The sequence below is a fragment of the Phyllostomus hastatus genome, unplaced genomic scaffold, assembly GCF_019186645.2.
Source record: "Phyllostomus hastatus isolate PE091 unplaced genomic scaffold, TTU_PhHast_1.1 phas_scaffold_46, whole genome shotgun sequence".
Lineage (NCBI taxonomy): Eukaryota > Metazoa > Chordata > Mammalia > Chiroptera > Phyllostomidae > Phyllostomus > Phyllostomus hastatus.
In genome coordinates, this window is record NW_025334032.1 from 4,279,113 (window position 1) to 4,306,556 (window position 27,444).

The 27,444-nt window shown below is 40.1% G+C and overlaps 1 protein-coding gene across 3 annotated transcripts in view; it reads right to left on the minus strand.

Moving 5' to 3' along the window:
- The window catches only part of STK24 (serine/threonine kinase 24), a 130,952-nt gene that overhangs the window by 72,596 nt on the left and 30,912 nt on the right, over positions 1 to 27,444 (minus strand). Inside the window, exon 2 of one of the 3 annotated variants that reach the window (XM_045821581.1) lies at positions 4,788 to 5,018. In XM_045821581.1, coding sequence (XP_045677537.1) covers positions 4,788 to 5,018 — 231 coding nt within the window. Of the gene's footprint in view, positions 1 to 4,787; positions 5,019 to 27,444 lie in introns of those variants that run through there. The other 2 variants (XM_045821582.1, XM_045821583.1) reach the window with 2 other exon arrangements.

Sequence of the window (27,444 nt, forward strand, 5' to 3'; positions counted from 1 at the left end):
AATAAAAGCAGAGAATTACCTACAAAGGACTTCCCGTGAGACTGTCAGCTGATTTCTCAAAAGAAACCTTGAAGGCTAGAAGGGACTGGCAAGAAGTATTCAAAGTGATGAAAAGCAAGGATCTACAACCTAGATTACTCTATCTAGCAAAGCTTTCATTTAGAATAAACAGGCAGATAAAGTACTTCCCAGACAAGGTAAAGCTAAAGGAGTTCATTATCACCAAGCCATTATTATATGAAATGCTAAAGGGAATTATGTAAGAAAAAGAAGATCAAAACAATGAACACTAAAATGGCAATAAATTCACAACTATCAACAACTGAATCCAAATAACAAACTAAGCAAACAAGCAGAACAGGAACAGAATTATAGATTTGGAGTTCATGTGAAGGGTTACCAGTTTGCAAGGGAAGGGGGAAAATGAGGGGAAAGTTGATGGGATTTTAAGAAGCACAAATGGGTAGGTACAAAATAGACAGGGGGATGGGATGTTAAGAACAGTATAGGTAATGGAGTAGCCAAAGAATATGCATGAACCATGGACATGAACTAAGCAGGCTGGGGGAGGAATGGGACGACAAGACGGTATTGCTGGAGAATGGGGTATCCGGTGGAGGCAGGCAAAGGGGGAAAAATTGGGACAACTGTAATAGCATAATCAATAAAATATATGTTTAAAAAAGGTGTAAAAATATCCCTGTAGTCCTAAATCTGGGAACAATGCAAGGATGCCTACTCTTATCACGTATATTCAATATTGTATCAGAGGTCCTGCCCAGTGGTATAAGGCAAAGGAAAGAAATGAATGGCATAAAGAGCAGAAATGAAGGCTTTAAATATTCCCTACTTACAGATAACATGACTGTTTACATAGAAAACCTCAATTAAGTTGCAAAGCAACTAGTACTATTATGTGCATGTAGCAAGTTCACAGAATCCAAGTTTAAAATACAAAAATCAATTTTATTTTAGTTACTAGAAGCAAAGAAATGGAAAATAAAATTTTAAAATCCCACTTATGATATCAGAAGCACAAAATAAATAAAAATAAATTTCATAAGAAACATCCAAGACACTCAAATGCAAACTATGAAATACTGGTAAGAGAAATTAAAGAATACCTAAATAAATGAAGTTCATGTATATAACAAGTTCCAAGGTAATGGATTGGGTAACTCAATATTAAAACCTCAAATCCTCCAATTAATCTACAAACTCAACACAATCCCCATTGCAATCCCACTAGGTTTGTTCAGGTTAATTTTTTTTATAAACTGATAAACTATTAGTAATTGAAATTTACTACAGTGGAATTCAAATGCTTTCACCAAAAAGAACAGAAAAAATTTGTGAGCGACTTCCAAAATTTATATTTCAATGTAAAGAAAGGACCTAGAATATCCAAAGTAAGATTGAGACACAACAAAGTTGCAGTACTTAATACTTCCTGACTTCACAACTTAATACATAGAAAACAACATATTCAAGACAATGTTGCATGAGAACCAACAGGGGACAAAACAGAGTCGAGAAATATACTCAAACACATAAGGTCATTTTGTTCTTTTATGGAAATATAATGTACATACAGAAAAATTTGGCCTATTTAATGTAAAGTTAGTTATATAATTTGAGGGCATCTTCTATACTATTTTGAAACCAGGCTTGTTTCTCCCTTTGCCAGTATAACATTGTTTTTATTACTACTGCTTTATTATAAATCTTGATATCCAGTAAAAGAAAAAAAAAATCACAGGTCTGGATTATTGTCCTGCCTAATTTGTCATAGCTAATATTGTTTAACAACAGCAATTCACCATGTTTTTAGTCAAATGAGATAGAATCATCTTTTACATGGTTTAAGAAATTAGGATAACTGGCCCTGGCCATGTGGCTCTGTTTGCGAGCATTGTCCTGTACACCAAAAGGTCATGGATTTGATTCCCAGTCAGGGCACATACCTACACTGCAGGTTCAGTCCCCACATAGGGCACATTATGAGTGGCAGCTGATCGATGTCTCTTTGTCTCTCTTTGTCTGTCTCTCTGTCTCTGTCTCTCTCTCCCTCTCCCCCCACCCCCTAAAATCAATAAGCATGTCCTTGGGTGAACATAAAAAAAAGAGAGAGAGAGAAAAGGAAAGAAATCAGGGCAACTTTTCACAAGGGTTATATGATTGATTTCCTGGCATTTCCTGGCATTCCTGGCAGTTATATGTCCTAAAGAATAATCTGCCTAGTAAAATATACAAGACACTACAGACAAAATTATCAAAACTTTTCATCCTACCTGAAGACAGTCAATGGAGAAAATCATCCCATGAGTTATTTCACTTCCTTTATATAGTAAGTGGCTTTGGAAAGGAATGGCCAACTGTGTACCAGGCCCACTTCCTCTTCCATGAAGCACATGATTAGGTAACATTTTCCAGCCTTGTTTGAATTTAGGTGTGCTTGTATGACTGACTTCCGGCCAGGTCAATATGGGCAGAAGAAATAATGGGCTGTATATCTAGGCCTGGACACATGAAAACTTCACACAGGAACCTCCATTTTTTTGCCCTCCACAATGACTTAAGGCAGATAAGCACAGCCACATGTGGAAAATGGAAGGAAGACAGCAACAAGGTAGAAGAAACTTGGTTCCTCAATCACTGTTTGGAGGAAAACTGCCCACATAAAAAGGCTACCTGTGAGCAAGCAAGCAAGAAATAAATATCTATCATATCTAAACCATTATAAACGGAGGGGGTTATTCTAGCAGCTGACATTATGTTTGACTAAATAAATTAACTGGGTAACTCTAGATGGAGGTTAGGTTGACTTGAAATGTATGTTCTAGAATTAGTGACACAGGCAATCATAGGCATACCAGATGGAATATATAAATATACACAGTCAAGGTAACACCAGGTTTGGCCACAGTAAAGCAATATATATATACAAGGCTGAAAAAGATACTTTTGAACCACTGATCCTTAATTTCCATAGTTAAATATTAGATGGTATTAATCACCAAAAGTTTGTGAAGATCTTCTGTACTTCCATTGCCAAACGTTATCATAATTCATATTAAAGCACAACATTAGAATACTACATGAAATCCAACTCTTAATTTACTTAAAAACTATTGTTGAAGTCATTTCACAAATGATATTAAGTGATATAGGAGACAGAGTTCAAGTTGGGTTTCTTCAGATGTTTTTTTCTCAACAGAAATTTAACATCAAGATGATCTTTCCTTTCCCACATGGAAGTTGCATGGGCTCTCCTCTTGGTCATAAGAATGACAAAATGTAAAGTACTTCCCTTTATGCCCTGGTCAAGACCCAAAGCGGATGAACTCCCAAAGGATCATTGATTATTATTGTTGGTATACTTCCTCCTCCTTGCTTTGACCTCAGTTGGGTAAGTCCTTCATTGCAATGTAATTTCAGAAATGAGACATCAATAAATAGAACCAATTCAGGAAGGAAATTAGTACTCATTAAGTAGCTACTACATGCTGGGTACTTTAACACAATTCAATCTCATCTGTGCAACAATGAGGTTTTTCCATTATTTTCCATTCTACAAATGAGAAGCAGAGAAGTTATTTAAAATTAAAAAAAAAAATGCTGAAGACCACATACCCAATCAAGATTCAAGTCCTGGATATCTGACTCCTAAACTTATCCTTTCCATTTCAAAATGCTGCATTTAACCTATTACATATTGCCAGACTTTAGGCTATGAAAAAAAATATGATTACCACTCAATTTTGATTTCCTTTATACATTTATTTTAGTGAGGCAATGGTTCTTAAAATGTCCATCCTTCCACTTACACCGTATTATCCCATTTCCACAAAATGAAAGCCTGCACTGTCCCTTTGACTACAAAGTCAGCTGCAATCAGCAACATAAAGAATTTAGAGGATAAACCCAGGACAGGAGGAGGCCTCGTCTTTCTTGCATTATCTGGACTTAATCACTGCCTCCCTGAGGAAATACTTGTTTTTTACCTATTAAGTTTTAGTTTCCACAAGAATTACTTCAGAATATTTTTTACTAGTTCTTAGATTTCCAAAACCCCATTTTGAAAGATACATTTCTTAGTTTAGTAAAACAGGTATATGTCAGTGAACTTGAAACAAAGGGATAGTCTTGAACTTTCTTAGTGGTGTGACATGATTTTTACCCTACAGCATCTAAAATGGTTCCATGTAGGACTGAAAAACCAGTTTTAATACTGTTCTTTTCCACTTAAAGAGCTGGGTGAAGATCAACAACAACATGTAGTGTCATACTATAATTACTATTTTAAGTAATTATTTACTTACCTAGAATTCTTAAAAGTCCAGTGTAGATAAACTGCTCACTAATCAACATTATCAATTCTCAGCAGCAGTTTTTTAAAATGGTGTTAAAACAAACCACATTAAATATCAAAAGACTAAAATATGCTTGGGTTGGCATGAGTTATAAACCATGCTAACATTAGATGTTTAACAGCCATCATTGTAACTTAATAAGAAATACATTTTTATGACAAAGTCCCACTCAAAAATACTTTCTTGTTAGAAAGGCAATTCAATATCAAACACTCTTACCAAAAATATATTTCTATAGTGACATTTAAGATGATGAACCTATCAAAGCCCAGTTTTTTTGACTGCAAAGGTCAAAACATTTATCCTTCCTTTGAAAACCTGCTATGTTATTTATTGAAGTCCTTCACATATACTATTCACATCTCAGTCAAGTGCTGCATCATGGAAAATGACATTTTTATTTTTAAGCCTTACCTTCAAATAGGATCCATAGTATTTGGTTACATATGGACTGTCACACTGACTCAGCACTGTAATTTCTTGTTGAATGTCCTCTATCTCATCTTCAGCCTCTTCTAGATCAATGATTTTTATGGCAACCACTTTCTGAGTCCGATTGTCAATGCCTTTGAACACCTCACCAAAAGAGCCCTTTCCAATTTTCTCCAGTTTTGTAAAAAGCTCTTCTGGATCTGCTTTTAGGTTCTATAGAAAAGAAAGAAAAGGCAAACTTCAATAACTCACAGTACTGGGATTGCTTTTTCCTTGCATTTATTTATAACACACAGACCATAGTCGTCTTTTATTTTTATTTCTTGATTTTTAGAGAAAGAAAGAAAGGGAGAGAGGAGAAAGGGAGAGGGAAAGAGAAAGAAGCATGAATTTGTTGTTCCACTTATTTACGCATTCATTGGTTAGTTCTTTTATGTGCCCTGACCTGAGATAGAACCCGCAACCTTGACATATCCAGATGAAGCTCTACCCAACTTAGCTACCTAGCAAGGGCCAGACCACAGTCTTTCAAGTACTGATCCATCTTCCTCATTTAAGGACTAGGCTGGTTGTGACCATGGTTCTTCATATCCAGGACTTAAAGATTTCTAAGTCTCATATGGGTGCATTAGACTATCAACACAGTGTGTAAACAAATACGCAGGTTATAAAAACTGGAAAATGCTCCAGCATTTGTATAGTTAAAATTAAAAGAAAATCAAAACACTTACTTGACTACAACTGTGTTAAGATATATAGATTTATCGAAAAATCTCTCTCATCTAGCAAAAATTCTACTTTTTTCCTCACCCCCTCTTCAATTTTCTAAGTTCAGGTTGATATATTATAAAACACAGGTTAAATAGCTATGTCATGTAACAGGAAGAAACATTTATACCCTAACTTAGTTGTTTCCTAACAGGCCACGATTTTAAAGTCCAACAAATACTGTGCCATGTATCTTCACTTACAGCTCCTGCCCTGATCTAACTAAATATTTTACAGATCCCAAGAAACAAAAAGCAACCTGTTTTCTTTGGTTGTTTACACATCATGCCTTTGGAATAGCCTCTAAAAGCTCTTATCTACCAACCTGGTTAATTGAAAACACATACAGAGTACACATTTCCAAGGAATACAGCTGTAGGGAATACAATACCCATCCTAACAGTTCCCTGACCACAGAGATGTGTGAACAGCTGAATTCTCAACAGGCAACAACCTGTCATACCCAGGAGACATCTGGAAATGACATGAGAGGGTGTCTGTCACAAACTAGGGGCAATGCTGGCATTTAACAAGGAGAGCCTAGGGATGTTGCACATCTCACCATGAGGAACTGCCCAGCTCTAAATGCCAATGGCCTGCAATCCCATAAAGTAAGAGAGAATCCTGACAGCCACCAACCCTTACAGATACATCTTCCCTTAGAAACACTGCACATGAGCAAGAGGATACCAAGCCAACCCTCAAAGCCTATTACTCCTTCAGGAAGTAATACTAATGGGAAAAGGAATAGAGAAGGAAAGGAGGACTGAAAAGGAGGAAGAAAGCACGCATGGGAAGAGGAGGGATCCACAGATGGTTAAACATTATCATAAACACAGAATTACAGCATTTTGAGTTAGATGAGCTTTGTGGGCTTAACCAGGCACTAATCACTAACTTGCTTTCCAAAGTGAAACATGGAGTCCCAAGCAGCACTTTACAAGGGAACTGCTGAAACCCAGCCAGCCCATTTTCAATGTGGAAGGTCAAAGGGTGCTGCAGTTCCAACACTGCAGAAACAACAGTCATGGCTGGCCTCACTTAACACCAAAGAGGCCCTGTTTTCAGACTAGGTAATAAATAATGTAGAAACTCCCAAAACCCACCTAGCCTATCAGTAAAAAGAAACAAAATAAGTGAGAAAATGGGCCACGAAAAAGGGACATGAGAGAAACCACGTCCACTTTTAGCAGCTAGAAATTCTCCTGTTTTCATAACCTTTCTCTTACCGCCTTTCTTCCAGGATGAGAAAAAATGGCTCTCCTTTTCTTAAAGGCCAATTCTAAAAGTTGGGCCTTTAAATCCATCCTCTCTTCCAGGATGTGGCTTCATCAATAACTATCTCACATTTATCCCTTTCTACTGCCACTCTGCCCTGGGCAGGCTACTCAGGTTTCAAAAAAAAAAACAAAAAAACAAAAAACAAAAAAAAAAAACCTTGCTTTGCTTCATCAGTTGCCCTCTCCTTCTTTCTCTCCCTGCTTTGAAGTTCCCTGAAAGTCATCCAGATGTCTCAGGTGCCCCACCCCTCACTGGCCACCACCACAGTCTGGCTCCAGCTCTGGCTACCAATGGGGCAGCAGTGTTGTACACCTGATCCTCCTCTTGAACACCCTATTAACTCTCTAGTCCCTTGGTGTCTACAATCCTGTTCTCCACTCATCTTCTTCTAGTTCCCCTACGCCCAGAAGAGTCTTCACAGTCAGACTCTACCTATGTCAGCCCAGAATCACAGGCAGTTCCCCACAAGGTTCCAGACTTAGCCTATTATTTCTCTACTCACCCCCAGGTTGTCATTCACTTTCATGGTTTGGGGCCATGTTCCCAAATCTAGCTGGTCAGAAATATCCGGGACACTGAGAGATCCCAAACACTTACAAACATGTGGAGTGGGGGGTGCATAATCCACATTTTTAAAAGACCTCAATTGATTCTAATGAATAGCCACCTTTGAGGAAAAGTGGTTTTGAATCATGGTGTACACAGGGACTTTCAAATTGCTAGCTCCAGCCTTGCCTTTTGTGTTTTAATTCCTACATTTAATTACTTGCTAGATATTTCTTTCTACCTGGATATTGGAAGCTCAACACGTATGAGCTGAATTATTTCCCCTGACAAACTGGTAGATCTCCCACAGCACACTACACCTTTGATAGACTACATAAACTGAGGACGTTCAAGGACCTATCTTACCTCTATACCGATGTGTCTGAAAAAAATAGCTGAGGTCAATAAATGTCCTGTGAGCAGTTAAGAAAACCCCAGCCTTACACTGACACAAACAGGATCCAGGTCAGACACAATAAATATCCCAATTCAGAGAGAGCTGCAGGGGATGGTAATAAGGGTAAGGAAGAGGTGCTAAGAGCTAGGAGCAGTGAATCTCCTGTCTTAGCATCAGAATCACCTGGAGAAATTGTTAGACCATAGACTGAGTGGTCCCACTACAGAGTTCCTCATTCAGTACATTTGGTGTGGGGCTCAAGAAACAGAGAGTGCCTAGGTAATACAGCTGCTGGTGGACAGGGTACCACACTTTGAGATCCAAGGCATTAGCCACACACAGGCCCACTGTACACATGGAGAGAGATCCCCAGCTTCCTAGCTGCCCCTGCTGAGCCCAGGCCAGCAACTCTCTAGCTAAGCACAGGCACACAAGTGAGCCCAAGCGAGAGGTACAGAAAAACCCTTGGCCAACCTAGGGAAACCATGAGAAATACTAAGTCATTATTATTTTAGATCATCAAGTTCTGGGGTGATTTGCTACACAATACCTAACAGATTCAACAGAGATCACTGCAGGAGGACAGTGTTTAAAGGGTACTAATGCTGGACAGGTTTCATTTTAAAAACTGCCTGATTTTCCTTTTGCTTGGCCTAAGCTTAGAAATAACTTCCACTACTGCTTGACTGTCTTTCTCAAAGGCCCTTTTTCCTGGAGTCTGCACCTATAAAGCTAATGGCAATTGCTTGGTCTTGTGTACTCAAGTGTAGTGTGTCATTCCACACTCTTTGTCACTGTTAGCAACTGTTAACTAGGCTAAAAACTGTCCCTGGCAAGAATAGAGACATCTGCTAAGATAGTGACAGCAGGGCACTAAACAAGCAGGGTTCCTTGCCCTTTGGCAATCCTTGCAAAAACTCAGATTACATGCAGTGTAGCCCAATAGCCGTAAGAAAAATCAATGCCAACAATGATCTGTGTCAAAAATAACCTTCAATATTCTGCTGCCAGAATCTGCTGAGGAAAGGAGATTTCCTTGGTAGAAAAGGTACTATTCTGCCAACCATTTTGAGGATTTTCTTTTCAGAGAGGTTTCTGCTGAACTAAACACAGGTCATCACTCCAGATTAGGAAGGCCTCTACCCATCCCAGCCTGCCCATTCCAAGTGCCTGAAAGGCAACAGGGTCTGGCTGATGAGTCACAGTAGCTCTGTCTTCTCTAAATCTAAGGCAGGGAAATGTCAGGACCCTCCCCTTACATGCCCCTTTCTTAAGAGAGATGAGGCTGAGAGGCTGGGGGGTTGGGGAGAACAGGGGTTGGGTGTTGCCTGCACATAAACATCCCAGTCCTCAGGACCCAGACTCAACCAAAAATACCAATGCCGAGTGCAACTTCCCATTCCCACAGCTGAGCTAGGAGATTATCATTCTAAGGCAGAGATTTTCAACCTTTTTCATCTCATAGCAAACATAAACTATTGCATTGGCCAGAAAAGCCCATTTAGTTCTTTTCCATAAAAGACGTATTTTTAATTTTCACCAATAACTTTATTCATTTAGATATTCTGAGTATGTCTGCTAACTCCCACATGGTACAATGTTGACTGTTCATTTTTTAATTATCATATAACTTTATTTTTTATTTAAAATATATTTCTTATTTTAACATTTTTTAATGTTGTTCAAGTACAGTTTTCTGCCTTTCCCCACCACCCCTCCCCATCACCCCACCCCTCCCTGATGGTTCTCAATTAATGTCTCCACTTGATCACTATCAACATCAAATGGTCTACCCAACCATGAAGCATCATCCAGTGAGAAATCTCCAGCACAAAACTTGGCAAACCACTTTGACACTTTTGATCAGTCTTTATCTCTGGACTGGAGACTAGAGTGGGGAATCTAGCACCTACCCATCAAGATATTTGACATAGCTAATGCAAATGCAACTAGAGTGGGGAATCTAGCACCTTCTCATCATGATCTTTGACATAGCTAGTGCAATGTCAGTAACAGAAGGCTTCTTCTCTAATCACAACTCTCAAGTTCCCTCAAAACCTAAGAGCCCAACTTCCAGTCTAGAGGAGCTTCGTGGTTAATTAAAAACCTCAGGGAAATGTCACTTGGTTTTCCTACTTCTGGTGGCTTCATTTTCTTGTCTTTTGCACTACTCATGACAACACTGGGCTGTCTCTTTAGCCTGCTAAATTCTGGGCCTTCCTACAGAGTCACACCTTGTTTTGTTTGTTTTTAATTACAAAATTAGGAAAACCAGGGCATTTGTTAAACTTAATTGTATTAAGGTCAGGATCCTTAAAAAACTGACCAAAATAAGTAGAAGTTAAATTTTCCCAAAGCAACAGGCCCCATGCACAAGTTTGGCCTCTGAAAATGCGCTTAAGCCCCTTCCTCCCGGAAAACCTTTACTGGGCTTGGAGATCATGGGAAGAACTAAAAGCCAGGGAAAGTGCCCCAGGTGAATCTGAAATCAGTGGTTCTGTACAAGTTTCTCACTGATATGACAGGGAAGTTTGGGGGCAACCAACTACCCCAAAGCTTGGGGTCTCCTAGAAACCCCAGCTATGAGAAAAGAACAAACATTTGCCCCACACAAGTAGCTGTTACACTGCCACACCGCACAAGAAGGCAGGCCATCTAAAATTTCAAGATTCCTTTGAAAAGAAAACCCACAGTGCAATATCCTGCTCCTCACTCCAAGACTTAAGAGAAATTTCAAAGCTACGCCATTCTGGAACTCAGGCTTCTACAATAATTCACTGAATTTCACAATCTCTTAAGAAAATTCAATAAAATAGTTTGATGATGACTTATGTATTTTTTTATTTTTAAACCTCAGTAGCTATTACTGTTTTCTTTTGATCATTTCTGGCAATGGAAAATGCATCTGGCATTACTAATCAACTTTCAAAGTTTCTTAGTTTCAGATGTACCACTCTGATTGAAGAAGCCCAAGTTTTCCACTTTTTTTTCCATGAAAAGAGAAAGGAACTAAGTTTGATATGTTCTAATTCCTGCTACTTACACACCACTATCTCTGCAGTAAAAGACAAGAAACACTATAGTTTGGGGGGGTTTAGACCAGGAAGGTAAGTTGTGGCAGGTATGCCCCCTCCCTTCTTCTGAACTTAGCAAGCATCCCTAATACACCACAGAACTCTCCCCCTCGAGCTCAACTGGGCTTCAGAATCCCTCTCACCCCGCCACCCTAGGGAGCCACCAACAAAACAGACGACTGGGCACACAGGTGGAACCTATTTGCTAGCCTGATATATCCCTATTATCTGCAGATCTCTGCATGGCTGTTCACCATCATTATATCCTTCCATATCCGCATAACCCTCCCAACCAGGCTGTCCCTATGTTTTTCACTACTAGTAGTGTTGTTGCCTCCCATTTCCAAAACTGGAACACCCTGTATCCCAATTCCTTGCTTACACCAACATCCAAACTGTACCTTCATTGTTCCAAAATACCTGACCATGCAGTCCCCCTGCCACACCCTAGTCTGACTCCACACCCTGCCCTCCCTCACCCACAGCAACCGAGCAGGCAAACGACTTCAAGACCTACCCCGCCCCCACCCCGCCACTGGAATTTACCTTCCTCAAAGCTCAAGGGTTTCCTTTACTGCTTTAAACAATCAAGAACATACCATCTCAGACGGAAATCACCAACACTTGTGAATCTAAACCCTGTAAGCTCCTTTTTAGTCCCACTTTCTGCCATTACTCCCACTTACACTCCCATCATCCAACTTCTTAACACTGTGTACAAGCATCAAGAGTTGGATACTGTATGATTTCATTTAATAGAAAATTCTGACAGAATTAGAGTGACAGAACATATGTGTGGTTGCTGGGAGTGGGGTGAGGGAAGAAAGAGGGTGATGGGTTACAGGTAACACAGGGAGATTCTTTGTGGTGTTGGAACCACAGCACTGTAAGTCAAAAAAAAAAAAGACATGCCAAAACTGGTGACATCTGAATTGAGGTCTGCACCTGAATTAAGAGAACTGTACCAACATAAACTTCCTTGATTTTACAGACAGGGGTGTCCAACCTTTTGGCATCTCTGGGCCACACTGCAAGAAAAGTTGTCTTGGGCCACACATTAAATATACAAACACTAACAAAAACTGATGAACAAAAACAAAAACAAAAGGTTTTAAGCCCTGGCTGGCGTAGCTCAGTGGAATGAGCTCGGGCTGTGGACCAAAGTGTCGCAGGTTAGATTCCCAGCCAGGGCACATGCCTGGGTTGCAGGCCATAACTCCCAACAACCGCACATTGTGGGGGGGGGGGTGTCTCCCTCTCTCTCTCCCTTCCCTCTCTAAAAATAAATAAATAAAATCTTTTAAAAAAAGGTTTTAAGTAAATTTACGATTTTGTGTTGGGCCGCACTCACAGTCATCCTTGGCTGCATGTGGGCCACAGGGTTGGACACACCTAGTTATCATTTGGGGGAAACTAGGTGAAGAGCATACAGGAACTTCCCATCACTGTTACAACATCTTATGAGCCTGAAACTATTCAAAAATAAAGTTATTAAAGTTCCAGAAATTTGTTTAAGCCCAATCTCAACTTTTCTTCTGCCTCACAGAAGTCACTCTTATTTCACCATTATAGGTGGAAAATTCCCATTTGCTGTTTCAAATCCACTCAAGCCCTGGCTGGTGTGGCTCAGTGGACTGAATGTCGGCCTGCAAACCAAAGTGTCGTCAGTTCAATTCCCAGTCAGGACATATGCCTGGGTTGTGGGCCAGGTCCCCAGTAGAGGGGCACTCAAGACGCAACTCGCCCTCTCTCTCTCTCCATCCTTTCCCCTCTCTAAAAATAAATAAATAAAATCTTAAACAAAACAAAACAAAAAAGACATTCAAACATGACAACTCCCTTGAGTAAAAACAGCTGCAGTCTCCTTTTTCCCGAGAGTACACGGTTATGCCTTAGGTTGAAAAGTGTATTAATTTCATATGTTGTTTCTCCTCCAGAATATGATCTACTACTAAAAACTGTATCTTATAATCTTGCTAACTGTACCTCCAGGCCACACACAGACTTCCTTAGAAAGCAGTCCCAGATATACCAAACAACCAAAAACAAAAACCCAGTTCAAATTCAGAGCATTACATGGACACAAGGAAAATATAGCCATAGCCTAAAAAACTGCAACCAAATGTGCACCAAACAGCTGTTTTGTTCTAATTTTGCAAAATATCTCATTTGGCGCAGTGTCTATATAAAACCTAGAGAGGTAAGATACTAGATACATCCCCAAAATAAGCTATGGGACAGAGATATTCAGTACTGTCCTTCTAAACACTTAAATAGTTTGCCCAAAACTATGGTTCCTAAGAGCCAGAGACTTAGTATCTAAACACAATTTCCTACCTCGGCTCTGCCAAATTACTAGCAAGTTACTCAGCAACCCAGCCTGTTTCCATATCTGTAAAATGGGGTAACACTACTTACTTCTTAAAATAAAATAAGGATCATAAGGAAAGCTCCTTAGACAGTATCTGCTGATCAATAGGTAGTAACAAGTAGAAACTGCTTTTGTTGTGGTATTATTTTTGGTGTAGTTATAGTGAGCTATTCTTTCTGACAGTACTTGTTCAAGACTCAGTAGTTCCTTAGAAGCATTTCACTTGAACTAGAGCCAGAAGCAAAGCCTAGATCAACTAACTCACAAAACCAGCACACTTTCTACTGCACTATCATCCTAAAATCAACTAAAATAATGTGGCCTTCCTCCCGCACAAGAGTCAAGGGAAATTCTAGGAGGCCTGAGTGAGCGTCCTCAGGAAAAGACAAGGAAACATCTGCAACAACTTCTAAATTACAGAGGCTGACCTTCTGGAGGCCATGTGTGATAGAACCTACACATGATACAGGTTAATAAACCACCCACGAGGGAGGCCAGAGGGCCCCACAGCCTGGGTAATGTTCTAACATGTGGCTTTTGGAGAGAAGGCTGAGCCACTGATGCAATGACCCCAACCCGAATTATAAGACTCTTAGGCCTAAAAAATGATGCTAGAAACTATAAACAAAAGGTCATGGATAGCTATGAGAACTTTCCTATGATGTTGACTACCAAATCCCTTAAAATCAAAACAGAAAGAAGACTCTACAGGTAGTCTCAAGAGAAGGGACTCAAGTTAGATGAGCAGAAGAGACTTCAAATAGGAAAGAAGTCTCTGTACCAGGCCCATGTACAGAGAGAATTACAGCTAAGAAAGCAAGATGCAAAAAGCACTGGCCTGGGGGACAAAACTCACCCAGACAGCTTGTCAAGAGGTCCATGTGGTTCCCAAGCAGAAGCACTTACCTTTAGACAGTTTGTGAAAGATATAACCTCACTAATGATTGCTGAACAGACACTTAAATCTAAGAGACTATCTTGCAGAACAATCTTCAGAAGATTCAAATACATAGGCAGCTACATTTTGACAGACATAAAGGAGCTAGAGTCCCAGAATGCCTGGCCTTCCCTATGTCACAAATCAGGTGAAAGCTACAGTCAGAGGCTATGTATGTAACTCTATGATCTTGGATGTGGCCCAGGAAAAATAAAGCCTTCACAAAAATTACTACCATTTCTGAGTACCTACTCGGAAAGAGGCTTTACTACATCCAATTTACAGCAGCTTTACAATGTGTTCAAGGAGAGAGTGCATGTGACAGACCCTGAACTAGAACCCCAGGGTCATCTGATTCCAAAGTTTGAACAGGTCTATCACTACCTCCCTGGTTCTGACAGCAAAATACAAAGAGCACAAAATTAACAATCAAAAGACCTGACTGTCCTGCCATAACAACTTGCTGCATGACCTTGAGCAAGTTCTTGACTTCTCAGTAAAACAGAAAAATGACACCTTAAGTATTCATTTACCTCAGAGGTTTGTCAGGATCAGATGAACCTAGGGTAAGAGGGGAAAAAGTGAGGCCAGTCCCAAACCTTTTGCAGAGATAAATAGTTGATTGTTATTTTTGCTAGAGTTGGTGTGAACTTTCAGCAAGCACATTTAAGTGAGGTCATCTCTAAAACAGCACTTGATTTTGGAGACATTTTTAGAAACCAATAAAACACTGGCCAAAACACTTACTGAGAACATACTATGCATAACAAACACAATGCAACACAGTGCCAAATAGATTAAACACTATTGTTTTTTAAGTCTGGCTGAATTTTATTTTCCTATTTTTATACAATTTAGTCTTCTTCCCATAAATAAGAAATCTTAAGGCTAATTACAAGCAAATAAAATGCCCTGGAAACCCACCTCATCATATTCATCATTACATTTCAAGAAGCATTCTGTACTGAACGTAATATTGGGCAATTTGTCTAACCAAGCCTATTAACCTGTCAAGTTTTTCTCACTGTCTAAAACTTTGAAGCTCACTCTTTATCAGGATCTTTCCCATGTTTCCCCCATCTGAAAATCAAGCTGCCCTTTTAATAAAAACCTACAGAAATATATGTATCCAAGGCCAATGTAAAGCTTATAAACACCCTCCAAAACCTAGAACCCTAAAAAAGCCAACCTACAACACATTTTGACATGAACAGAAGAGGGTAAACCTGTTGGGCGCGCCTTATTTTGACTATTTAAAAAAAAAAAGTCACCTTGACTAGTGTGGCTCAGTGGATTAAGCACCAGCCTGCGAACCAAAAGGTTGCTGGTTCAATTCCCGGTCATGGCACATGCTTGGACTGCAGGCCAGGTCCCCAACTGGGGACGTGCAAGAGGCAACAGAGCAAAGTTTCTCTCACGCATGGATGTTTCTCTCCCACTCCTTCTCCCTCCCTTCCCCTCTCTCTGAAAATGAAGAAATAAAATCTTAAAAAAAAAAAGTCTAAGGTCAGGACTTTCATTTTTACACCAAATGTAGACTCAGAACACGAGAGCTCCTTCTTGAGGAGGAGGAAAAATTTGCAGTATATTTTCCTATACAGTCAGCCAGCGCCCTTCAAAGGTACAAACAGCAGCTCTGGCCAGTGTGGCTCATTTGGTTGGAATGTGATCCTGTAACCAAAAAGTTGGGGATTTGATTCCTTGTCAGGGCACATACTAGGTTGCGGGCACATATGGTAGACAACCAATCAGTGTTTCTATGTCTCTCTCTCTCTCCTTTCCCTTCTCCCTTCCTCTCTCTCTAAAAGCAATGGGGAAAAAAAAAAACCAAATGGTACAAACAAACAACTAACCACTGCACGGTGTCTGCCATCTCCAAGACATCCTTAGCCTCCTTCAGAAGTGAGCAAAACCACACAGATGCAGTACTGTAAGCAGGGCCAGGAGACCCTGTCGGGAAGGGAGCAATGAGAACAGCAGTTGCATTTGCTGTGCGACCTCAACTCAAAGCACAAGCAGTGGTTTACAAGGTAGCCCTCCCCCACTGTGTGTGGATCACCTCACACAGCAACTAACCACTGACTATCTCCCTGCAGCTCACATTTTTCATCTTTTTTTTTTCTCCAATTCTTTCCTCCTCTGCCTCGGCTGACAACCCAGTCACTGACCCTGCCATACCCATTCTCCACCTCAAGCCCCAAAGTGTGTTTTGCATACTAACTAGGTTGGTCAATCTAAAACCACCCAAAAAAAAAAAAAAACCTTATTTACCAAATAAAAACAACTAAATAGCAAATGGCTGCAATTAGCTCAAAGAAGTGACAGATCTCCCAATTCCCAAATATTCTCTAGCAAAAAAGTCTCATTCCTAGCTAAATGAAAGATCATTTTTTCCCAATGAAAGCCCAAATCACAGATTTATACAGAAACATACTTTCTTCCACATTACAAGAAATCTACTAATCACTAAAAGGAAACATGGCCATGAACAGATCATTTCCTTTTCTAAATGACAGCACTCATTTTCTCTACCTCAACTCTTTTAAGCATGTTACAAATGCGCCCCCCACAATCTGGCTTAGTAAATTCATTTCCCCCACATAATACCCTTTACTTCAATCCTGCAACTATTACATAATCTAGAAGGTGAATAAATATTCTACACAAAACGAAATTTGAGGCAGGTGTTATATCCTATGAATCCAAACCACCAGGAGTTTTATGGAATCCTAGTCCCAGGGTCTGCTCATCTTTAAACGGATGTTTATTTATGGTAGAAACTGCTTTAGCTAATAAGAAAAATGCATATACAATTTTCTAAAACCATTTAGGGGAAAAAATGTCTGCACCACCAAAGTGCATTTATTGTTTCTAGCCTCAGTATCTAAAAACCCCTTGCCTCCATACACACATCCCTGCTTGTTAACCTTAGGAAAAAACACTGTCTGAAGCTCTGAGGTCAGAGTTCAGGGAAAAGCCATGCCAGGGGGCACATGATCAGACCTGGAGTATGACTGTCTGGACATGTACTCCTGGCATGTGCAGGGGATAGGGTCCAAGGTACAGGCTGGAAAGCTGCCTGGAGAGACTCTCAGGCCCTCATTTACCTGGTCTCGGGCTCTTTCTCAGTGTGGATTGAACAAAAGGCTCTGAGGCTCCCACTACTGTTCTGCAGATTGCTGCCAAGAATCAAATATTCCCACTCTGCCCATTCACATCCCTCCTGGTCCATAAGGAGACTGACAGCAAAAGTAGCCTGTTGGTGGTCACAGAGCTCCGTGTTAAGTCCTGGCCCCTAGCTAGACTTCACCTTAAGTCCTCAGCACGTTCTCCCAGTGGTTGCTGGGTTCACCCTTCTTCAATAAAAGGTTCCCTGGATGAAAGATGAAGGCTGGAGCTTCCTTGAGATGACAAGCAGACAGAGACACCAAGACAAATAGTGAAATTGGGATGGTTTCACTTGTTGAAAAATCAATGCATTCCAAATAAATTATATAGCTCATTGATAAATGAATCCTGGCATCTCCTTTATTAAAACCAAGGCACAAACAACAAACAAGTCATGGAAAAGATTCTAACCCTACTGCCCAAAGCTCCTCCACCCAAAGGCTCCATGCTAAGAAATCTTCCTAACCCTTTCTAGACATCACAACCAGCCCAGGAGAAAGGCAGCATGACACAGCTGAAAAAACCTGGGGGCAGCCGGTAGATCACTTGAACAATGTCCCCACCCCCCCAGGTATTAAGTAGGTTTTAAGTCTCTGTGTATTATAGGTCATCCGTCAGACTGAAAAGTGCCTGTAAACTGAAAGCTTGGCAGGATGCCTGATTAGACAACCTAGCTGGCAAGGAATGCCCTTGAGTTATATCACACTGGAATGACACAATCAGCAAGAGTGACATAATCTGATACTACTTCCAATTCCCTACAGGTAAACTCACCTTCATGTTTGCTTCTAATAAAAGCCTGCAGTCACAAGACTGTCAGGAAACACTGCCTATTCTAAAAACCAGACCCAATAGTCTTGGTGTATGTATATTTAAATCAATAACCACATTTCCTTTACCTGAAAATCCTTCAGCTTCTAGAGGCATCAGGAGGAAAATGGCTGGAGGAGAAATGCTCAAGTCATGGACAAGGTTGATTTGTCACAAACAGTAATACATGAATCCTGCCCACTAGGGGAGAGAAGAATGTCACTAAGCATTCTTTTATCCCTAGAAGGGGCAGCAAGGGCAACAGAGAGTGTAAGGTGCATTCAGGGTTACCTAATCTTACATTTCACAGAGGTTCTGTGGCTCTGTGTCAATCAGTAAAATGACTGCTGCCAAATCAGCTGTCCTGTGTAATCTTCAAAGGATTAAAGACTCTTCAGGCAGTAGACTAGAGCGGGGGCAGCATACCTTTTCTGTGATGGGCCAGATAGTAAACACCTTAGGCTTCAAGGGCCAATTAGTATCTAGTGCATATTCTTTTCCAATGACCTTTTTTCCATTTTTAAATTATTTTAAGTATATTTTATTGATTATGCTATTGCAGTTCTCCCAATTTTTCCTCCTTTATTCCCCCCTCACCCTGCACCCCCAAACCTCCAGCCTTCCCCGCTCTTAGTTCATGTTCATGGGTTGTACATGTAAGTCCTTTGATTTCTCTGTTTCCTACACCATTTTTTATCTCTCCCCATCTATTTAATGCCTACTAATTATGCTTCTTATTCCCTGCACCTTTCCCCCATTCTTCCCCTCCTCCTCCCCATTGAAAACCCTCCATGTGATCTCCATTTCTCAGGTTCTGTTCCTGTTCTAGTTTTTTGCTTAGTTTTTATTTTTTTTTTAGGTTCAGTTGTTGGTAATTGTGAGTTTGTTGTCATTTTATTGTTCATACTTTTTGATCTTCTATTTTTTCGATAAGTCCCTTTAACATTTCATATAAAGGCTTGGTGATGGTGAACTCCTGTAACTAGACCTTCTCCAGGAAGCACTTTATCTGCCCTTCCATTCTAAATGATAGTTTTGTTGGATAGAGTAATCTTGGATGTAGGTCCTCGCATTTCATAACTTCAAATACTTCTTTCCAGCCCCTTCTTGCCTGCAAGGTTTCTTTTGAAAAATCAAATGATAGACTTATGGGAACTCCTTTGTGGGTAACTGTCTCCTTTCCTCTTGCTGCTTTTAAGATTCTCTCTTTATCTTTAATCTTGAGTAACTTAATGATGATGTGCCTTGGTGTGTTCCTCTTCGGGTCAAATTTCTTTGGGACTCTCAGGGTTTCCTGGACTTCCGGGAAATCAATTTCTTTTGCCAGATTGGGGAAGTTCTCCATTATTTTTTCAAGTAAGTTTTCAACTTCTTCCTCTTGTTCTTCTCCTTCTGGTACCCCTATGATTCAGATATTGGAATGTTTATAGTTGTCCCAGAGGTTCGTAAGCCTCTCCTCATTTATTTGAATTCTCGTTTCTTCATTCTGTTCCAGTTGGATGTTTAATTTCTTCCTTTTGTTTCAGATCATTGATTTGAATCCTGGTTTCCTTGCCTTCACTGTTGGCTCCCTGTATATTTTGCTTTATTTCACTTTGGGTAGCCTTCATTTGTTCCTTCATTTTGCAACAGAGCTCTATGAACTCAGAGCTCATCCTTATCAGGATGTTCATTTCTGTGAACATCCTGATAAACCAGTGTTTTGAACTCTGCATCAGATAGGTTGGTTATCTCCTTGTTGCTTAGTTCTTTTGCTGGAGTTTTGATCTATTCTTTGATTTGGGCCATATTTCTGTGCCTCAGTGCACCTATTCTGTTATAAAGGGGCGGGGCCTTAGGCATCTCTCTTTGCTGCTTTGTGGCACTGTCTATTGGGGAGGGGTCAGAGAGGAAACAACGCAGCATGCTTGGTTCTAGCCCCACTTTGTCGTGTGAGACTGGGAGTTTCTCCCACCATGGCAACCCCCAAGGTAGTTTACAGCTAGCTTAAGTCTTTAATTTCCCATTCAGGCATCTCCACCTCGCTCATGCTATCCACCACCTTGCCCGGGGTCCTCTAAATCAGCCCCACCTCGCTAGTCTGCTACCTTGCTCACGTGGTCCTCCGCTTTGCCCTGGGTCCTCTCCACCCACCCAGGTGCCTGTCTCCATCCCCCCTACCAGTCTGGTGAATGTTTCTTTAACTCCTTGGTTGTTGGAGCTCTATGCACTTTGATTTTCTGGCACCTCTAATTAATTGTTTTTAGATTGGCTGTTATCTTCCTTTTGGTTGTGTGAGGAAGCGAAGGGTTTCTACCTATGCCTCCATCTTAACGGGAACCCCTAATGACCCTTTAAAAATGTAAAAACTCCCTCAACTCATGAGTATACAAAAAGAGTGGACAAAAACAAGCCAAGGCAGCTGTAGTTTACCTATCCCCATGCTGAACAATCAAGATGGTCAAAACATGAAACTATGTCTCTCACCTATCATACTAGTAACACTGACTAATCCCAATGAAGAAGGAACCAGTACTAGCTCAAGCAGGCACAGGAGCTGTCTGTGACCTCGCAGAAATAATTTCCATGCATTATTCAACAGCACCAACAATACCCCTCCCTCTCCCCTATCCTGACATGCTCCTTTCCTTGTCCTCTAGCTGCAATCAGGGGAAAGAAACATGACAGTTTGAGCACTTTTAACATTCTACCCAGAGCTTTCTTCACTTAGGCTAGTCTCATCTCCTCACCCAACCCTCTAAAGAAGCTACTTTTATAGATGAGAAAATGGAGGCTTAAAGAGTATATTGTACATGTTTTGACATCACTTTTAGCAGTATCTTTTTAGATATGTCTCCTTAGGCAAGGGCAACAAAGGAAAGATTTAAAACCTAAGACTACAGTAAACTGAAAAGTTTTTGCAGAGTAAAGGAAACCATCAACAAAATGAAAAGACAACATACTGACCCTGACCAGGTGGCTCAGTTGGTTAGAGCATCATCCCCTCAACCTCAAAAGGTGGCAGGTTCCATCCCCAGTAAGGTGTGTATGTATGGGAGGCAACCAATCAATGTTTCTCTCACACTGATGTTTCTGTCTCCCCTTTCCTCTCTCTCTTAAAAAAAAATCAACAATCCTCAGGTGAGGATTAAAACAAAACAAAGAAAACAACATACTGAATGAGATAAGATACTTGGCAATGATACACCCAACAAAGGGTTTATCCAAACTCTATAGGGAACTCATACAACTCAACAACAAAAAAGTAATCCAGTTACAAAAAAATGGGCAGAGGACCTGAATAAACACTTCTCCAGAGTACCTTCAGATGGTCAACATACATATAAAAGGACGGTCAATACTCAACATCATTAATCATCAGGAAAATGCTAATTTAAAGCACAGTCCCACCTGCCACCTAACCTCCCAGGCTCACCTCATCATTACTTCTGTCCCACAGGGCCACTGGCATTTCTTCCTTTCTGCTCCTTAATTAGACCCAAACTAACCTAAAACAATTTGATTGCTACTGAGAAAATCATAGTACAGATATTTTGTTCAATCCACCCAAAACCTGTCATAATTTCTGGAGGATACCATAAGGAAAATTAAATGAGGAGACATAGGAACCCAGGACTGGAGGATGATTGAAAGAAAAGGATTAATAACCAAAATTTAATATAAAGAATTATTACAAAAATCCTGACACCCACCAAGACAAAACAAGACAAACTGTTTATATTATGTCAGTCTGCTGACCACTTTGTACACTACTATCAATTTCCATTCTGTTCTCTCCAATCATATTGCCCTGAACTCTTCCATGGGTGGGTTAAGCTGGTTAGAATGCTAAACTGCCTCCAAAAGAGTAAATAATGTAACATGACTTTTTGTTGCTTTTGGTTGCTTTTCTTCATTTTGTCATACTGGCATAACATACTGATGTTTTAATGAAGTAGTGGTAAATGAATTAAAAGCATGTTGTTTCTTTCTATAATAAACTGCTGGAGGGATGTGAAATAGTGCAGCCACTTCAAAAAGCAACCGGGCAATTTCTCAAGAAATTAAACACAAAACCACCACATGACCCAAAAACTCAATTCCCAAAAGAACTGAAAACACACATCCCCACAGAGACATACACACTAATGTTCATAGCAGCATTATTCATAATAGCCTAGCACTGGAAACAATCTAAATGTCCATCAACTGGTGAATGGATAGATAAAATGTGATACCTCCACAATGGGATAATATTCATCAATAAATGGGGGCAAACGATCGATACATGCTATATCATGAACCCAAAAACATTATGCCAAGTGGAAGAAGTCAGTCGCAAGAGATCACATTCTGTATGATTCCATTTATATGAAATGTCCAGAAAAGGCAAACTGATAAAGACAAAAAGCAAATCAGGGGTTTTCTGGGGCTGAGAATAGGGGATGATACTGGGGGATGAAATACTCTGAACAGGTTTGTTGTAATGGCTGCACCACTTGGTAAAGTACTAAAAATCACTGACTTGTATGCCTATAAGAAGGGCATTTTTATGACATGTAAAATATGTCACAACAAAGCTTTGTAAAAAGAAAAAGCACAGAAAGGACAAAGGCTTCATTCAGTTCATCTTACCCCAACATCTAGCAAAATTTTTACCTGGCATAGAGTGAGTGCTAAAATGTCCATGAATAAATGCCTTTTTGAAAAACAAAATAAAGTTTTGTCTTCTCTATAACTTCATGCTTTGCCAAAACTTCACATCCTTATCTATTCTTCTATCCAATCGAACCCCAAAACAGAACAGCCTGTAAAAGCCTCAAAGTAAATGTGTCCAGGAAGCTCCAAGCTAATCAAAACATAACCCCAACACTTCAAGATGTATCCTGACCAACTATTTATGAAGTGCAATAGTTGCCTCTGTTCAAAGTCTAAAAAGGAATATTGTTTCCTATGTTTTCGTAATAGCAACATTATGATAACCTCTGGGGCTGTTAATAGAAAACAAAACATGATATAAATGAGATTGGATTCAGAACAGGTGAAGGTTTGGGAAAATTATAATCTAACTTAAAATAATTCTTATATTTTCAGGAAATATATTATTTTTTTACTTAGAAGCAGCCAATTTAATAAAAGCACCAGATACTGTCCCAAGGGAATTAAATAAATACTGGAAGCGAGGAAATGGAATAAGCTTTGACTCACTTGGGTTCTGTGTTGTTTTATGTGTACTAAATAGCTCCCAAGAGGAAGTTGTTTCAGTAGACCCTAATTATTGAATATCAAGGAAGAACAATACCAATCTTGCTTTAAAATGAAAGATTTTATTTTCTTAACTAGTACTGTAGAAGTGAGTAAAAATGCATTGCTACCTAGAATTCCACGTGACATGTCCTACTTAGTCCCAGGTTTCAGTTACACCAGTATCAGTCATGCAGATATAGAAACATAACACATTTCCTTATGTAGAAGTGTCAAGTATAGTGGTTATGGTGTAGGCTCTTGAGACAAACTGGTTCAAATCTTGTCTTCACCACACATTTGCTTTGATCTGGGGCAATTCATCTAACCTTTGTGTTGTGGTTTCCTTAACTTTGAAAAGGTGAGGATTCAATGATTCAACTTCCTTTAAATTTAATCATAGGCTATTTATAGCTTACTTCTTATCCCAGTTTGAACACTAAGGTCTTCACAAGACTACATTATTTTCTGGACATGGTAACAGCTCTCATGATTTAGTATTTTCTTGACACCACATTCCACTACCCCAGTATAGACTGGTATTCATCCATTTTGAAGTATTATAAATGAAAACTTAAATAAGCTACCTTTTGGAAGGTATGCAAACCTAAATAAATATTGCTGAATCAGGACCATTCCAGCCAACTTTGTATTATCTATTAGGTAAGGGAAAAAAAAGCATGTGTGTGTGTGTGTGTGTGTGTGTGTGTGTGTGTGTGTGTGTGTGTGTGTGTGTGTGTGTGTGTATGTATCAATCTCTAATAGCAGATCAGTTCCAACTCCTCCCAGCCCTGCATTTTTACTGATGGTAACTAAAACTGAGCCAACCTCACAGATTCTGGATTCAATTTAACTGTGTTGTGGTTAACCCTCACACTCATCCTATTGATGACTTCTTAGATGCAAGACACAGCATAACACAGTTCATTTACTTCAGATTAAGAAAGACACATTAAAACTCACATGGCTGAGCTTAATAAAAACTCAGGTTTCCTAGCTACTAATTTCCATTACATCTTTCTGTATCAAATTCCCTTTTCATGAAGAGGAAACTGAGGGGAAACAAAGCAGACCCTAGTAAAGTGGATGACGGAGTTGACTTCATTTAAGTCTTTCTGTTTTACTGTATTTCTCTATCTACATGTCCAAGTATTAACACTCACTAAGCTGCAATAACTCTTTAAATTCAGACTCCATAATTCCCAAACTCAAAGTCATAACATACAGCCTGCCAAGAATGACTGTGTTTGTGGAGATAGTGAGACAGAAAAATTTCAGACCCTCTAATCCACAGTGCCTTAAAACCCTCCAGGCAGACAGTATATAAGGAAAAGTCACCTAACTGAAGCCACACTGGGCCTGAAAATGCCAGCAAAGGTAAAAGAGGGAAGACAAGCCAGGGCTCTTCTCTGGTAGAATTGGTAGAATTAAAAAAAAAAAAAAAGCCTGCGATACAATCCTCCCCAAGTTCACAGCTCCAGTCAAAGCTCTCCCTACCCAATACCCTGTACTGGCCGAGGTATCCAACCTGCAGCCCACATGCAGCCCAGGATGGCTGTGAATGAGGTCCAACACAAAATCATAAATTTACACAAAACATTATGAATTTTTTGTGGTTACATGTCACAATATATTTAATGTGTGGCCCAAGACAACTCTTCTTTTTCTTCCAGTGTGGCACAGAGATGCCAAATGGTTGGACACTCATGCCCTACAGAGCTTATGCATTCCAAAAAAAGATAACTAAACACTTAAAGAGAAAATCAAATGAATAATGCAACAAATTTGTTCCCCCTGGATTGACTCCAAAAAGAGGTATGCATATATTTAACTGAAACACACACAACTATTCAAGTATAGCAACTTACTTAGACTCAGAGGTTGGATTTTAGAAACCCTAACTTTCCAGAAGCATGAAGCAAAAATTCAGGCCTCCACACACGGAAACAGCTGTCAGGAATCCTGGGTCCTGAATTCACATGCACTGCTCTTCACAAGAGGGAAACCCAGACCCTGTTCAGAATATTCGGGACCACAATCAACACACACTCTAAAAAAGGCCAAATACCTGGGTTCCTCTCCCACGACAAATTAGAAGCAGCAGATTAGAAGCAGCAGAAAGGGCAAGGGTGGCAACAACCCTAAGAAGTGGCTTTGATTCTATCAAGAGAGGAAATGCAGAGGACAGAGGCCAGCTATCTGAGGCCCTATGGTGCAGCACCAAATCCTTCCACTCCCAGCTAGTGCCCAAGGACATCACTGAGTTAAAGTATGACCCAGGAGACCTCCCCAACTGTGAGAGGAAATGCCAGCCATCCTCCATAAGGTAAAGTCTGAAAATACCCTACTGAAATAATGAAGATATATGCCCCCCAAAAAAGGACTTGCTCCTAATACAAAAAGATACCAGACATTGCCCCACAGTTTCTCCTTCAAGATATCCTCTTCTCAATATTTCTCCAATTCTACAAATGGAATTGGGGAGGTAATTTCTGTAAGGTCCCTTCTATAAGAAAGCTGTGTATAGGCTTCTGTCCCCACTGCTGCAGCAAGTGGGGCAGGCTGGGTCAGAACCAAACCACAGAGAAGGGACAGTGAGTCCAGCGTTCCTACTATCTCAACAGATTACAATGATACATGTGACCATTTTTCCAATGGGAAAGTGATCAACAAACACTGTTAAAGAAAGCTTTAAATTAAGAGGCATATCTCTAAAGGACTCCCATCAAAATCACTAACCATTTACTACTAGATATCTGGGAGACTCAGTCACCCACACATCTATCTATCTAGATAAACACATATTATACACATATATGTGTTAAGCACACATTATACAAAAGAAACTCCATTTTACTTCTAAGTCCTTCTTGTTCCTATGCTTAATGAGAAGAGCATGCAATGCAGATTGACTTTAATTCAAAGTCAGTTGTGTTGATGGAACCTAAGCTGAAAAATAACTATGAGGACACTTCCAGTAAAGAAGACAAAATAAAAGCCACATGTATGCTTCTCTCCTAATTCACGTGAAATAAAATCATAAAAAGGAGAAGAAAAGTCCATCTACAGCAAGACTAGAAAAGAGCCATAACCCAAAACCACAGATAGCAAAGAGTAGCTCCAAAAATACAAGGACAATTGAACAGATAGCAAAGACTATCTGCAAAATACAGTGACAACTGAACCAAAGTGAAGGAAGAAAAGAGAACAAATCCACAACTTGCTAGGCCTGGCACAAGATGGGGCTTTTAAAACTGAGTTGCCCTTTTCTACGAATGGCAGGGGCTAAGGCTGTGGGCAGTATTCTGGGGTGGTAAGTATCCATCCAACCTGTGGGCACCTGGTTCACATCACAAAGCCACCCAGCATGCCTGGGGGAGGCCTGGCTGATGAGGGGTATCTCCACTTCCCCAAACAGGAAGAGAGACCAGCTTCCCACTATGGACCTAAGGCAGAGCAGCCCATTTAACCCTTACCAAGTAAGCCACCTACATCATCATGTAAGAGATGGCGGAGGCATGCTCCTTGACAGGCAGAAAAGAGAGTCAGACAGGGTGTAAGAGGATAGAGCTGACCTAGACAGGTGTGTTGGAGGGGCTCCCATGTCCTTGCACTAGTCTGAGGCCGACTTTAGGCCCATGTGAACTGTCCCTTCAGCGATGGCTCCTAAGCCAAAAAACTCCACATAGAAACATGCAGAGATGCCTGTAAAAGAAAAGGTAGTGTAAAAATGAAGTACAACGAGCCGAAGGCAGAAGGAAGTTGACATTTCAGAGGAATTCCCAAGGGAGAGGGGAAAGGGTTCAAATAGTTCTCTTGACTCTCAGAGAAATTAAAGAAAACTGGAATGCTCTTTTCTAACAATCTCAAAAAAGGATCAACACAGTTGGAGATAATAAAAACCATTACCAAAGTAAACATCACCTTAAAAGCAGCAAAAGTATAAGAGACACTGCTAAAAAACAATTATAGAGAGGACAGACCACCTAAAAATGTGAGGCTATAAATGATCACATAAAATACTACCTATTGAAGCAACAAAGACTCTATGTACTGTAAGCAGA